This window comes from Mchenga conophoros, linkage group LG7, assembly GCF_057382185.1.
Source record: "Mchenga conophoros isolate Kocher_MC1m ecotype Shallow Benthic linkage group LG7, M_conophoros_male_GT1.1, whole genome shotgun sequence".
Classification (NCBI taxonomy): Eukaryota; Metazoa; Chordata; class Actinopteri; order Cichliformes; family Cichlidae; genus Mchenga; species Mchenga conophoros.
The window spans coordinates 14,293,941-14,309,612 of record NC_140532.1 but is presented as its reverse complement, the minus strand read 5'-3'; the positions used below and the strand labels follow the sequence as shown (position 1 = coordinate 14,309,612).

The 15,672-nt window shown below is 39.1% G+C and overlaps 1 protein-coding gene and 1 non-coding gene across 6 annotated transcripts; both read left to right on the top strand.

Annotated features, from left to right (window-relative positions):
• Nucleotides 1-424: 424 nt before the first annotated feature.
• LOC146569768 (kinesin-like protein KIF23) lies at nt 425-12,716 on the top strand. 5 transcript variants are annotated; one of them, XM_085282296.1, is made up of 24 exons: nt 426-586; nt 826-892; nt 1,534-1,662; nt 2,776-2,881; nt 3,041-3,177; nt 3,280-3,392; nt 4,223-4,393; nt 4,564-4,608; nt 5,306-5,418; nt 5,685-5,806; nt 5,912-6,014; nt 6,458-6,537; nt 6,619-6,738; nt 6,845-7,004; nt 8,227-8,388; nt 8,494-8,660; nt 8,739-8,912; nt 9,150-9,389; nt 9,939-10,307; nt 10,539-10,772; nt 11,160-11,248; nt 12,014-12,083; nt 12,179-12,249; nt 12,347-12,716. In XM_085282296.1, the coding sequence occupies exons 1-24, from the start codon at nt 573-575 to the stop codon at nt 12,360-12,362; spliced, it is 3,072 nt and encodes a 1,023-aa protein (XP_085138422.1). In that variant the 5' UTR covers nt 426-572; the 3' UTR covers nt 12,363-12,716. The 5 variants fall into 5 exon arrangements, with proteins under 5 accessions (XP_085138424.1, XP_085138422.1, XP_085138425.1 ...); XM_085282297.1 differs by having other exon boundaries at nt 429-586; nt 9,960-10,307; XM_085282298.1 differs by lacking the exon at nt 4,564-4,608 and having other exon boundaries at nt 425-586.
• LOC146569769 (Z30 small nucleolar RNA) lies at nt 5,461-5,558 on the top strand. Its single transcript, XR_014893486.1, has one exon. It is a non-coding gene; the product is annotated as a Z30 small nucleolar RNA (small nucleolar RNA).
• Nucleotides 12,717-15,672: the final 2,956 nt, after the last annotated feature.

Genomic DNA, 15,672 nt, shown 5'->3' with positions numbered 1-15,672 from the left:
CTGTAGAGCCACCATGAAATCTCAGTGTGCACCATGTTTGGAGTTCAAACAACTCAAACTACAAAGTAAGGTAACGGCAACGAAATGCTCACAGAAGATTGCGAAGTAATTCATTGCTCAAATAAATAAAAAATGTCATGTTATGTCAATGTCATGTTAAATTATTAAACTAAATAATTTTCATAAAATATTTAAGAATTGTGTAAAACAAAGAAAGGATTTACATTTCGCTGGTGCAGACATCAAGGACTATTTATGAAGATGAAGAATGAAAGCGGCTGAAAGACGTTTGTACATTATATTTTATATTTTTATTGCATTTGCCAACTTTTTATTTATTTATTTATTTATTTATTTATTTGTTTGTTTTTTGTTTGTTGGGGGGGGGGGGGGTTAGGCTCGGAAGTGAAGGCTCGGAGGTGAAGGCGGAAACACGTGTTTGCCGTTGCCAGATCCCATTGGTTGCTTCGGGTCCGTTTTGAAAAAGTAGCTGATTTGAGGCTTTGAGGCGGAGGGAAGATTCAAAACTAGACAAACAGAAACAGTGAAACCAGCACAGGCACCACGCTACGATGACGAGACAACTGTAAGTACAAGTTTATATTATATATGTCGCTGGTAGGCTGTATTGTTTATGCGTTTTACCATGTCACGAAATGGCGAGTTTAAGGAGTTACCAACGGACGTTGACTCTGCTTTACCGTTAGCAGGGGGCTAATTAGCCGTCTAACAACAGGCTTTGTTAAGCCATCACATAGTCATTAATGGTTAACGCTTACAGTGTGTTTGAATTGTTAATGACTATGTATTTATTTACTTTTACAGGAAGGGTAAACCCCCCCGCAGGCATCCTCCAAAAAAACCCTCCAGCAACCAAACGGACCCAGTTGGGGTGAGTGTCCCTGAATTCTTAAAGAAGGTCAACTTGGCAGACAGCACAGATGTGAATCTCATACATTCCACTGGGTGGAAGAGAAAACATTCCAGTGAGGGAGTGTTTGAACCTAGAGTGGAGTAATTTACTGACAGAGTGAAAATTCTTCTGGACAATTTCTCTTCAACCTGACTGTGAGCCCACAGTTTCGCTCTGCAGCCATCAGTTTTCTTCCTCAAAGGCAGATTTAGACTTTTAGCAGCAGAAAGAAGAAGCTTTTGCAATAAAAGTTTCGATTGCTATCTCTCCTCAGTTTTTTGGGCCAACCAAAATTCCCCCCTTTTTGTTCTTTAAAAAAAACCCAACAGTATAAAGACTCTGGCTGTGAATAACGAGACTCCTCAGTTTCTTAATAAAAGTATGTTTAAAAGTTTCACCAAGTGGTAATAAGCTGAAACAAATGGTAGCAAAAATCCTACTGCATCCAAGAATGTCAGTCTGTTTGGTGGTTGTTGTTGTTGTTGTTTCTTTTTTGTTTGTTTGTTTTTTTTTTAATCGCTCATCAGATATTCTTGGGCAAATTAAATACCTTTGCAGTAGTAACGAGCTCAAAATGTACCGTTAGAGCTTGTTTTAATGTGTGTTGTTTTGTTCTTCAGGTATATTGCCGTGTGCGACCCCTGGGAGCTGAGGATGAGGAATGCTGCATTGAGGTGATCAGCAGTACCACCATCCAGATGCACATCCCGGAGGGCTTCAAAACAAACCGCAATGGAGAATACAAAGAGGTAAGAAATCCGATAAGTTTGGAGTAGTAATTGATTAAAGGTAGTGAGATTATGTGTTTCTGTCATTGTCAGGAAAAGCTGCATAAAGACTGAAAACAACAATAAGTAAATCCAGTCATAAATATTGTTTGCATCGTTGGAAATTTCGTAGCTTACTCCTGTGTCATAAAACTCTACGACTGTTAAAGACAAATGATTCCATTTTTGTTTTTCCCTCCATTGATAGAGTGCCAGGACTGGGCCTGTTTTGCCCTGATGCCTTTCTTTGTGTAATTTTACATGAGATGTAGTGATGTTGGACAGGTGGGGGCACACTTCCCAGTTTGTTGTGACTTTTGCTATCACCTCTCATAGCTACAAATGCCTTGAAGACCACAATTTATTTATTTATTTTAGTTTTTTGTTCCACACCACTAGGTGTGTCTATATATCTGTTTCCCACTATCATGTGCAGTTACCTGACTGCTTCATACTTTTGCATTCTCACAGGTCTTTCAGGTAACTGCACATGATAGTGGGAAACAGATATATAGACACACCTAGTGGTATGGAACAAAAAGCTAAAAAGAGCTGTGAGAATGCAAAAGTAGGAAGCAATCAGATTGAATATTAAACAGTCTTAACCATGCTAGCTAACTACCCAGATTGACTTATTTACCATCATGTATAAAAATCAATCCCTTCTTATTCAGTACACATCATTTTGCTGCATCTCCATATCCCAAATATAGTCTGTTATAATTTGATGTATCAATATCTGTTAAATTGTACAATGCATTGTTTATGGAGTTACTGAACTTTTGTAGATGTGGGGAACAAGGTGTTCTCAGACCGGATTAGATGACCTCCTTCAAGAGTGGAGATTAGGCATCGAGAAGGAGATATGAATAGAACTACTCATCCTCTGTAATAAATGAGCATAGCTGAAGTGGTTTGTCTAGCCTTGTAGAAGGCTTCATTTCAGGCGTATCCCCAGAAATGCTGAAGAATTTAGAAAGTACAAGAGAAAAAATAACACATGGTTGATTTTGGTCTTCCAGAACAAGCAAAGCATGCATACGTATATTTATTTATTTTATGTATTTATTTTTTGTAATCCCTTTTGGTTCACAGACACAGTACTCTTTCAAAAAAGTCTTTGGAGTTTCAGTATCACAGATGGAGCTCTTTGAGCATGTGGCGAAACCTCTTGTTGATGACCTCATCCGTGGAAAAAATGGTAAAAGCAAAGGCCACATCAGTAATATGCAATGATTATTTTAAAGTACAGTAACATTTTAAATTACAGTGACCTGTTTCCCCTCTTAACAGCTGCATTTTAACCTACTTTAGCCTTGAGTTCATTATTGGCAGCTGATTTCCTCTCTGTTTGTGTCAGGTCTGCTTTTCACGTACGGGGTGACAGGAAGTGGAAAGACTTTCACCATGACAGGCTCCCCAGGCCAGGGTGGACTTCTGCCTCGCTCCCTTGACATGATTTTCAACAGTATAGGTCCTTACCAGGCCAAGAGATATGTACGAAAATGGCACATAAAAATGGTTAATTATGTTTGGCACCAGAATAACTGAGTAATTTGCTTATTTATTAATTTAATTTCCTTTTTTCTCTTTGTTCAGGTATTTAAGACTGATGAGAAAAACAGTATTGAGATTCAGACTGAAGTAGATGCTTTGTTGGAGCGCCAAAGGCAGGACAACAACTTGTCTGTTCCTAAAACACCCTCCACCAGGTAAAGGCACATTTTACATTTTTTTTTTAATTATGGGTGTGAAATGTAAGTTCACATTACTGAGAAAGATGTGGTGGAATCTGCGGTCAGCAATCCAAAAATCTACATCCCATGGTGAGATGTGCCTACTGACTTGGAGCTTTGTTGCTAAAGAAAGACTACAGCAAAATTTTGCAAAACTCCAAATCCCAATATCACATGAAATTATGCATTCAAATTTGACAATAAAGACATGCCGTACAGTCCTGCATTTCAACAGTGTAAAAGTCATGGATGACAAGAATTATCAACACATTTTTGCTCTTACACTTCATTTACTTTGTACAACTAAATAATCTGTCTTTCAAACTGATGTTCTATAGCCTGACACAGATTTAGATTTTATTAGACCCATTTTATCCATCCAGTGGAATGGCAAGAAACGAAACATATGTTGTAAAAATCATCACTGTCTGTGAAGTAGGACTTTGACTTATTCAGGTAACCGGAAGTTACCTGAATAAGTCAGTCCTAGGTTTATTAACTATTCCAGAGTAACTTGTGCTGCTACTGCTGTGGAGAAGATCATGTTCAAAATTAGAATTAAAATCAAATTGTCACCTGTTGGCCAATTGATTCAAGAGTCTTTCTTACCCTTTAGGAAGAATCAGCACTGTAAAATTGCTAAGACTTTATTTCTGTGTCACTGTTTCACCTGACTGGTGATGTTAGGATAAGTGAATCTAGTTAACAGAAAGATATTTTGGGTTTGTTAAGCTTGCATTGTTGCCTCAGTTCTGAGTATAGTGGGATGTTGGTTTTAATGTGCAACTTTCTACTTTGATTTTTAGGCTAAAGGCTGATCCTGAAATTGCTGACATGATTAAGCCAGAGGAGACCTCTAAATCAGATGGCGTGGATGACGACAGCAGCTACAGCGTCTTCGTCTCCTACGTAGAAATCTACAACAACTACATCTATGATCTCCTGGAGGAAACTCAGGAAGATGCAATCAAGCCAAAGTGAGTTTAGAAAAATATACAACAAAAGGAACACAATTCATGTGTACAGTATGTATGTGGATCATGTTTTATCTCATTAGAGTAATAGAGTAAAATATTAGGTGTAGTTCAGTTTATTTTCTATGGCAGATTAGCCAGGAGACAAAACTGTTGTCTTTTCTTTTTACTAGGTGGAATGGTGGAGGCACACCAGTGCGCCAGAACACCGAGTTGATGTATGTGACCAGTGAATATTTGTAGCAGCCTGATTTTTAGCTGAGCTTCTGCTGTTGCATACAGATGTGCAAAAAAAGTAACCTGTCAGTGTTGGAGACATTTCCTAAGTTTCACAGATGTTTTTGCTGTCATAAAAATGAGTTTTGATGATTTTTTTTTTTTTTGTTTTGTTTTTTAAATAATAGTACACTGACTATATTTTTGGGATGATTGGTGTGCAAAATTTGAAGCTTCTCTTGTTTTTTTGAGCTCAAGTTATCAGTTATTTTGTCTGCAAATAATTGAATTGATTATTAAAATAATCAGCTGTAGTCCAAAATTCAGAGTTACGTCATGCAAAAAGTATAAATCTGGGAGCACATTCAGTGGTAAAACATATGTATTTTGGACACATTCATTCTGAACCACGCACAAACCATGTATAACAGAGCTGCTGATGGGAGGTAATGTCTCCAGTGTTGATGAGTGTTACTTTAGCCTTAAATCCTTATATTCCCCCTGCTGCTTTTGGTGTTTGTTCTGGCAACGCTGAATGTTCTTACATCTATTTGTGATGCTTTATGACTGTAACTGGTTACTTTCTGTGGCTGGAAACAACCAGCATTAATGTCTTCGACTCCCTGCCATGCTTGGTATGCAACATCTTGCAGATTGAAGGAAAAGCAGTTCCCTAATATGATTATTTTCTAAATGCAGACCGCCTCAGTCTAAAATCCTCAGAGAGGATCAGAATCACATCATGTATGTGGCCGGTTGTCTGGAGGTTGAAGTCAAATCTGCCGAGGAGGCTTTTCAAGTGTTCTGGAGAGGTGAGTTGTTCTCATATGAATGTAAAGAAAAAATAAAGTACCCTGCAGTGATGATCGTAGATGTGACTGACCTGGAATTGCTGCCCTCTGGGTTCGGCTCTGGCCAGTAAATGACCTCAGTTAATCTTCTCTCTGAGCAGGTTGTTGAGGAATGTGAATGCTCAGTATGAGTTTTGTGTCTGAAATAGTTTGGCTTTTAAATTGTGCATAAAAATGTCTGGAAAGAAATGTGGTTTTAGAAATGGCCTGTACTGTGTTTTTTCCAGGTCAAAAAAAGAGGAAGGTTGCGAACACCCGGCTGAATAGAGAGTCCAGTCGCTCCCACAGTGTGTTCATTATTAAACTGGCTCAGGCGCCTCTTGATGCAGATGGCGACAACGTTCTCCAGGTCAGCTAAAAGTTGAACCAAATTTCCCCACACCAGAGCCCTGTTGGTAACATACTTGGATAAACCATAATTGACAAATATTTTTCTTCTTAATTTGATTGTTAGGATAAGAACCAGATAAGTGTTAGTCAGCTGTGCCTGGTGGACTTGGCAGGAAGCGAGCGAACTGGCAGGACAGGGGCAGAAGGCACTCGTATACGTGAAGCAGGTTTGTTAATATTTAAATCCTTATTTTGGACAAGTTCGGTAAACTTGAAGCAGAATTGCTTGAAGTTTTGAATGCAGTGGTGACCTTTAATTTAGATAATGCTCCAAAATAATGGACATTATAAAAGTGGCTGCTGATTTTTTTATCAGTTACAATTTAGCCAAAAGTGTCCTAAAAACTTATTTTTATTCCAGAAGAATATGCTTAAACTAGTTATACTTTACAAAACAAGATATAGGAAAAAAAACACACGTATGTCTGTTAACAGATTACCTGAATAGTAGTAGTTGTCACTTTCTTTTATTCATATATGACTTATTTATGTAGCATACAAGGGCTGTCTCCTGCTGGCCATCTGTTAAGACAAGTCTGTTTATATACAAGCCTATGAACTTTGATTTAGCTGGGGTTCATTTGAGCTTTAACCACTTTTTGCCTTTCAGGTAACATAAATCAGTCTTTGCTGAATCTGAGGACATGCATCGAGATACTTCGAGAAAACCAAATGTGTGGCACAAACAAGGTATGTGTTGCCAAACTGAAGATGGACTTGGATTTCATTTCCTGATAAAATATGTATATAATTGACATTTTTCTCTTCCAGATGGTCCCCTATCGAGACTCCAAAATAACCCACCTGTTTAAAAACTACTTCGATGGAGAGGGAAAAGTTAGAATGGTTGTCTGTGTCAATCCCAAGACTGATGACTATGAGGAAACCCTGGTAACTTGACCCTGCCCTCTTACTTTGTTACTTTTTAATTAACACCCCCCCCCCCCCCCCCCCCCCCCCCCCCCCCCGACATATAACATGTGCTCTGTTTGTGCAGCTGGTGATGCGGTTTGCAGAGATGACCCAAGAGGTGGAAGTGGCCAGGCCAGTGGACAGACCAATCTGTGGCTTTACTCCAGGCCGTCGTCATAGAAACCAGGCATTCAAAGATGAGCTGTCTCGCAGATTGGAAGAACGTGGTGGCCCCATAGATCCTGGTATGTGTGTGAAACATCCTGTTAATCAAAAGATTAGCCGAAATGTAAGAACACTCAACCTTTTAACAAGAGCAACACCAAGTGTGTTTTCCACTTCTGCTAATTGTTGTTATATTCACTAATATCATTGGACACATTTTTGTGTGCTTCTAAATTCAGATAAAACCAAGGTTAAGCTGGATGGCATTACCTTGACCTTCAGTAACACTGTGAGGAACCTTGGGAGTAATTTTTGACCAGAATATGTCCTTTATTGCACATATTAAACACATATGTAGGACTGGTTTCTTGCATTTGTGCAATAGCTCTAAAATCAGAAAAAATAGTTCATGCATTTGTGACTATGACTCTTGTAATTCATTATCAACCGGTCCCAAAAGCTCCCTGAAAAGCCTTCAGTTGATCCAGAACTCTGCAGCGAGAGTGTCAACAGCAACTCAGAAGAGGGCATATTTGTTTTTGCGGAACCAGCTCCCAGTTTGAATTTGAGATGCTGTCTTTCTGCTTTTGAGATTAGGCTTAAAACTTTCTTATAGTTTGGTATTCATCTGATGACCATAAACTGTCCCTTATTATGCTGCTTGGTTATGCTGCAGTAGGCCTAGGCTGCTGTGGACTTCCCATGATACACTGAGCAATCTTCTTGACTTACCTCTTTTCACTCTCTTCCACAGCACATCTTTTATGCTGTCTTCTTCCCCTCATTCCTATTCCTATTAAATGGAAGTTTTTCTTCCCACTGTCATCGGTTGCTTGTGAATTGTATATTAAATGGCCAGAAATGTCAGGATAATGCATCATTTCTCTGAAATTACAACAATGATTTAGATGATACTTCAAAACAACAGCCCAAATAAGATGGCTGCACAGTGGCAGCTTTTACATGGACTTTTCATTTTATCATCTCAAGGAGAATTGTAGTTGGGGATGGCTGTAACTCAGGGGGAAGAGCAGGCCATCTGCTAATCGGAAGGCTGGTGATTCGAACCCTGGCTGCTTCAGTCTGCATGCCAAATATCCTTGGGCAAGTTCTTTGGAAACACAAAACATGCAAATTAACAGACAAGCCAAACTCTTGCAAATGTAATTTCCATTAAAATTGAACAGAATTAATCTGAACTACTACTGTGTAAATGTTTTAATAGTGGAGTATTGTGTGTGATGATAATTATTAAAAACCACACAATTGCTTTAAGGACTTGTGATTCCTTGTCTTCTGTAGACATGCCTCCTGCTGCAAACACTCTGATCCTCAGTCTCCCATCTCTACCCTCCTGTGAGCTGACTGACCCACATGATGACATCACGCTGCCCAGGCTGATTGAAGCCCTGAAGAACAGGCAGAGGATCAAGCAGATGCTGATGAAGGACTACAGTAAAATAGGTGTCTGTTCTCATTTTAGCTCACCTGATACTTTTTGGCTTTGAAAGATCAGTTTTTGAATAGTTGTCTTTCTCTTGGCTCACATTTCTCTTGATGTTATTTCAGCCAACATGATGAAGCCTGTGCTCCAAGAACTGGATACCAGCCTAATTTCCAAAGACAACTTTATTCAGGAACAAAACGGCAAACTGATAGAGAAAGACAAAATCATCCAAGGCAACAAGGCAGAGATTGAACGTTTAGAGAAGAAAACAAAGATGCAAGAACACAAGGTGGGAGACTAATCCATTCACGCTGCAGATTTAAAGGTTGTCACTTTTTTTTCTTTAATATTAATGTCTCTGTTTCAGATTGACATCCTGCAGAAAACAACTAAAATCTTTGAAGATGACAAGCGCTCGCTGCAGCATGAGCTGGAAACCAGAGAGCAGAGGCTTCAGAGAGAGCTGTCAGAGAAGAGACGCATGGAGCAGCGCATGCATGGCGTGATCTCGGACACCCAGTTCAAGTGGGAGAAAGAATGTGTGAGTTTCAAATATCTTTTTTTTCCTTTTATTCAACAATATATAGATTTCCAATAAAGACCACAAACAAAAAAAGACCTACTTTGAAATGTGTGTAAAATTTAGATCTTACTATCAGTTTTGCAAACAGCCCTTGTTGGTCATTGTTTTAGTCTTTATAGTGGCAGCTAATTTGTCTTATTCAAGCAACTTGGATAATATTGCATTTGAACATTTTGCAATATCCTCACTGTGCAGGAGAGACGTGTTAATGCACTGCAGCTTGAGATGCAAAATAAGCTGTGGGTGAAAGACGAAAAGCTGAAGCAGCTCAAGGCCATCGTGACAGAGAGCAAGACTCCAGGTCGCCCTGAACCTCCACCCCGTCAGACGCAGCCACAGCCTCTACCACAACCACAGCATCAGCCCCGTTCTCAGCGACCCTCCAAAGAGGACCGCCTACCGCCAAAGAGATCAGCATCACCCTCACCTGTCCCTGTATGTTGTTTAAAAACCATAATGGTGAATGGTATTCTGCCCATTCAAAGTTAAATTCTACTGCACTCGTCTCTCTTAATCTACTAACATCACTAATCCCAGTGCCACAGCAGCAGGCAGGTTATAATAAACGCCTCATGCATATGATCATGTAGTCCTTCAGCAATTAAGTACCACTGTGAAACTGAGGAAATTACATTCCTGGTGAATGTGTAAGAGTTATTTTGATGCTGTAGATTTCTCAGTAGGTTGTTCTAAATTTATTGGTCTGAATCTATAGTTTTAAAAATCAAAGATACTGAATTTACAACAAATAAGACAAACTGTAAAATGAATTATGTTGCAGATAAATTTGCATCAACTCACAGAACATTTTAGCTCAGCTTAGGTAAATCTACATTTCAGTGTTCATGTTTTTCACCAGGTATGGGGAAAAACATGAACTTTGTACTTTACATAAAGTGGTTGCTGCATTTGATTACATTAGACTGTGAATGTATCCCGTTCCTATAACGTCTAATTTTTGCATGTCTAACTGTGACCATTTAGTCTTTCCATTTCACTCTCCAGTGCCCAGTCGATTCCCCTCATGTCAGTCCAAAGCCAGAGTCACAGTCAGGCAGTGCTGCTAGTGATGAGGAGGATGAGACGAACCCAAGGCCCACCTGCCCCGTCCCCAGCAGAAGTACCTTTTTGTCTGTGGCTAGATCTGCATGTGAGGAGCAGGCAGCTCAGGACAGCATGCAGGGTTACAGTTCCCCTAGTACACCCACAAGAACACCCACAAGACCCCAGGCCTCAACGGGCACTTCAGTCAGCCGGGCCAGGAGGAGAGCTGTGTGCTTGAGCAGAGTGGATGAGAGAGACTGCTTCCCTTCCCCTTCGTTTCATGTAGACCTAATTGAAAGAAGATACAGGGTCAGTGAGTTAGCTAAAGGCAGCAGCATGAGGTTGTAATGTGTCAGGATTTTGGCTCCTACAAGTTTAGGGTGTGGGGTACCCTGCCCCCCAAAATGTATAAGTTTTATGATTTCTTTTGTCAAGCTTTGTAATGCTTTGTCAAGTTCTGTGTTTTTGTTCACTTTGGATTTTTTTTTTAAATTTATTTTCTTTCCCCTTTTTAAACCGTTTTCCTGTTGATCTGTTCAGACGACAACACCAGTACGCCCGCGTCACCGTCGTTCCCGCTCTGCTGGTGGGGAGAAGTGGGTGGACCATAAGCCATCGTCAAGCATGGACTTGGGCACAGTTTTGCAGCCGGTCATCCCCAACGCCATCCAGGTGTCTGCACCCAGCGAGAAGGCTCTGTCCAAGTGTGACAGATACGTGCTAACGCACCAAGAAGTTGCCTCCGACGGCGAGATACAGACCAAACTTATAAAGGTCAAGTATGCAGCACAGCATATTACTGATATTTAGAATGATATATTTGGTTACACTTCCTTACTCATGCAGACATTTATATTAGCAAGTTTTCAGCAAACCAGCAGCATATTTGCCAACTTGAGTTTGAGTCAGTGTGGTTTTGTAACTGTTTGTTTTACACTTTGCTCGAATAAGTTTGTCCGTTTTAAGAAGTGAATTTAAATAATTTCTATAAAGTGGTTCTCAATGTTCTGTTGCATGATTGTAGTAGCGTGCATGCTTATCCTTAGAAAGGAAACTCTTGTGATGGTTGAATTACTGATCACAAGAAGGGCTTCGCACTGTATTAAATATTAAATAACAAAGATATCTAATGGTGGTTCTTTTTGGGGTTTTTTTCTTTAGGGCGATGTCATCAAAACGAGAGGAGGGGGGCAAGCTGTCCAGTTCACTGACATTGAGACACTGAAACAGGAGCTCACTACAGTCCCAAGGTAATAATTTATAACCTTAACCAAAAAAATATATATTGAAATGTTTAATACAGGGCTTATACAGGTGCTTGAAATCCTTGAATACACTTGAATTTTAATGTCAAGGGTTGTTGTTGTTTTTTTTGTGGCATATAGGAAATAAGCATCAGTATCTGATGAGACGACTTATTCTTATTTTTTGGGTGTTTGGTGCAGTTTTCTTTTGTTTTGTTGTTTCTCAGCAGGAGATGAATATCTCGAACAAGTTGATTTATTCACATTTGCACATCTTAATTTTTAAGTGAAATGTGCATTTTGAGTTTATACACTTATAAGGCAACCTTTTCCTTTTGCAGTATTTTTGTGTAGTGTTTTTCTATGTTTTAACAAAAGGGGAACAAAGGCATTTAATAACAGGATAACAAAAAAACTGGATTTGCTTTCTGTGCTGGCCTTGTTCTGTCTGGTATCCAGACAGATACCAGACAGGAACCGGTATCCAGTTCCTGTCTGTCTTTGACTGAGATCAACTTGACAGCTCAGTTGAGCAAAGACATCCCTTATTCTATGACAGCAGGACACAGCATCGGACATTTTGATTAGCTTATTTCACTACTGTTGTCAGTTTGGTATCCAGTTTAAAAAAACAAACAAACATATTAATATTGTTAATAATTGTACATGCATTACCTAACGTGCCTCCTGAGTCTTACATTTTTTAAGTTGTTAAATATGATTCCAAACTGCTGAAGGTGTGCTAATGTTTTTACGTATCAATCTCTGAAGGCGGAAGAGGAAGTCTTCAGAAGGCGTGTCAGCCAGTGGAGATGGAGCTTTGACTGATGTGGAGACGAGGGTAAGCTGATTTAAAAAATTCTCCTCAGATTCGAGGTTGAGCTATTCAGAACACTTGCAAATAGATTTAGGTCCTAATCTTTTCCCTCTTCGCAGTGCTCTGTGGCTGTGGCGATGAGGGCTGGATCAAACTTGGGACCTGGGTTGGAGCATCATGCAGTCACCAAGTAAGCTGTCAACTTTCTGCATTGCCTCTGAGTAAAGTGTAGTTTTCTCTCAGAATACATAACTACAGATTGTGATTCACTCGGTTTTCTGTTACAGGCGCAGAAAACCCTAAATGCTGCTGACAGATCAACAGTAACCACTCCCCTTTATCCTCACCTGACTGTTGTGCAATAGTCTGACCTCTGTTTTTATGTTTAGTTCTAGTGATGATATTTAAATGCTTTCCATCTTTTTATATAAATATGCAGAAGAGTATATACATAGGTCACCAAAGCATTGTTGTGTAAAATAACTATCTATTTACTCAGATATATGCATCTTTAGTTACTGTGGCTCTACAGCTAAACAAAATTCTGTTTGCACATATTTTACTCTGCTCACGAGTTATTGTAAAACCTCCACAGTAATGATTTTTGTCTCATGTATACAATTTGTCTGATTTTGGTGAATTAAACTGAGCTTCAAGTTTGGAAAAAGTGTTTTTGTTTTCATTTTATAATTTTCTCACTTTTCTTCACTACACTGAAAGAAAATCCAATAGAGTGGTTCCTGAATTTGCATATAAGGATTTTGTGTATCCAGGTTGACTAATTTGAATTTCCCATCTAAACATAATTGAGTCTTTTAATGCTAACATATTCTGTAAGGATGTTCAGTCTATTAGATTAGAGCATATGTTCCGCTGCCCCTCAAGTGCTATAAATGGCAAAGATATGGGCACATCACTACAGTTTGCAAATGGGAAATGGGTAGTGTGTGTGGAGGTGAACACAGATATGAGGAATGTGGGGATAGTGTAGGATAAATGCAGTAACTGTGGGGGGCAGCAAGGGGTAAGTTATGGGGTTGTTAAGTCAGAAAGAAGGCCATGGAGGTCAAACAAGTTAAAGTAGTTCACATCGCAAGTTACACCGAGGCTGTCAAGAGGGAACAGAAGGCACAGGAAGAAACAGGAAAGGCTCAACCGATGTCAACATCAGATTTCGTGCAGACACATGGAACTCATACAGGACTGACAGTGGAGAAGATGATTTTGTTTATTGCCTATGTTATAAATTGCATAGATCAAGTGAAACACAAAACAGAAACTTATAATAATTGTGAAAGGAGCAGAGAGGTCTTTTGGCATTAAAGATATATCTCGGGAACATATCAATATAAGACTTGGAGGAGAGGGAGATGAGAGGACAGTATGATCACTGTGGAACGCCACAAGTTTGATTGCAAATGGACAAGGGCTCAAAGGATTCATCAAAAAATGCGAAAATAAATAATCTGTATTCAGAAGACCTGGCTTAAACCTACTTTGGATTTTGTTATTAAAGGTTATGATGATGTCTGGAGAGATAGAAATGAGGGTAATGGAAGAGGGTTTGTAAAATTTGTAAAGCAAGGAACCCAATATAGAGTCCTAGCTATAGGAACACAGAATACTTTGTAATGAAAATCTGGTCAAGATATAGTAGCATCAGAGTAGTCAATTTTTTGAATCCGGGTAACACTGTTATCAGTAGAGGAACTTGGCACATATTTAAGTGGGAAAGTAATATGGTGTGGGGACTTTAATGCACACAGCACATTATGGGGTAACTGTAAGGATCAGAATGGAGCAGTGATTGATAGAGATAAAAAAAAAAAAATGTGTGTCTGAATGATGGAAGTGGTACAAGAGTGAAAGTTAGAACAGGTGCAGAATCAGCAAGTGACATTACATTAGTGTCACACTCATTGGCAGGTATTTATTCATGGCAGGTAATAAAAAAAGACAACTGTAGGCAGTGACCATTATCCTATAATGACTGAGATAGAGCTGAGTGTAGAGAAACATGACATAGGGGTGTGCAGAAGTGGTGTTTCAGTAATGCATATTGGGATACATTTTGATTAGTTAGTGAAATGCAAAAGATTGATATGAATGTTGGGGTTGATGATTTAAATTATTCTATTTGTAAGGCAGTTTTAGAGGCAGCAAACTGGGCGATAAAGAGGAAAGAAGGGAAAAGAAGATTGTATCTTGTTGGACAAAGGATTGTGATAAAGTGATTAAATAAAGCTTTTAACATATTAAAGAGGAATCGCAGTTTTCAGAATTTCATTGAATATAAAAAATTACAAGCTAAGGTAAGAAGAACAATTAAAAATGCAAAGAGGGACTTCTGGAGGGGTTTTTGTAATCCAGTAGGGAGGGAGACAAAAATACACAATGTTTGGTCAATGATTAGAAGGATGAATGGTATAAAAAGGGAGTATGGATATCCAATCTTGAGAGATGGAAAGGCAACAGCATTAAAAGATGAGGAAAAAGCAAAACCTTTGTTAAAATCCATAGTTCAGGCAATGCTAGTGGAGAAGGGCGAAGTGGAAGAGAAATGACAACCATAGAGAATAAGGATTTACTGAAACAAGTAGAAGATACAGATGGTTTATTAAATATTACTTTTACAAAGTCAGAATTGAATCGAGTTCTTCGGAAATCCAAATTATAAGCACCGAAAAAAGATCAGGTTTGCTATATCATGATAAACCATCTTAGTGAGTCAGCTAAAGATCTTTTGTTAGAGTTATATAACAGAGTTTGGGAGGGTGGAAAACTGCCGCAAAGCCGGAAGGAGGCAGTGGTTGTGCCCATAGGTAAGCCAAGAAACGATGGTAAAAATCCAGGAAATTGCAGACCTATAGCTTTAATATTTAACGCCTGTAAAATAAATGTGCAGTTGATAAGACAAAGACAATATTTTTTTCTACAAGGAAAAGAGTTGGTGAGGAAGCCAAGCTAAAGTAATATGGTGAAGAGTTAGAAAGAACAAGTAAATTTAAGTTTCTGGGATTGTGGCTGGATATAACATGGGCTGTACACATTCAGAAAATAGTGGATAAATGCAGAAAGGTATTAAATATAATGAGATGTTTAGTTGGGGTGGACTGGGGAGCGGATTGGAAGTCTTTGAGGGCCATACACACTGGGTTGATTAGATCAGTGTTAGATTATGGATGTGTAGCATATAATTTCGTGGCTGACACAAGTCTTTTAAAGTTAGACTTCAGTCAGTATCAGGCACTAAGACTCTGCACAGGTGCATTTAAAACAACCTCAACAGCAGCTTTACAGGTAGAGATGGGTGAGATGCCACTAGGAATCAGAAGAAAACAGCTAACACTCAATTACTGGGCAAATCTACAGGGACATGGACAGGATCACCCAACACAAGAGGTACTGAAACCTTGCTGGGAGGAAGGGCATTTAGTTTAAACTCACATACAGGTTTACATTGACCAGTATTATAATTATGTACAAATATATACAGATGCATCAAAGAATACAGCCAGTCAAACCAGTGTTGTTCTGGAGTTTAAAGTCAAAATAGGGAAAAGGATCAATGATGGACTGTCGGAGAAGGAGACTGGAGAAATGCTCACAATTC

Excerpts from the sequence above, each read along its gene's own strand:
- LOC146569768 (XM_085282296.1), top strand. Across the intron at positions 893-1,533 it reads ACCAAACGGACCCAGTTGGG|GTATATTGCCGTGTGCGACC; the intron begins GTGAGTGTCCCT and ends TTTGTTCTTCAG. Across the intron at positions 5,807-5,911 it reads ATGGCGACAACGTTCTCCAG|GATAAGAACCAGATAAGTGT; the intron begins GTCAGCTAAAAG and ends TTTGATTGTTAG.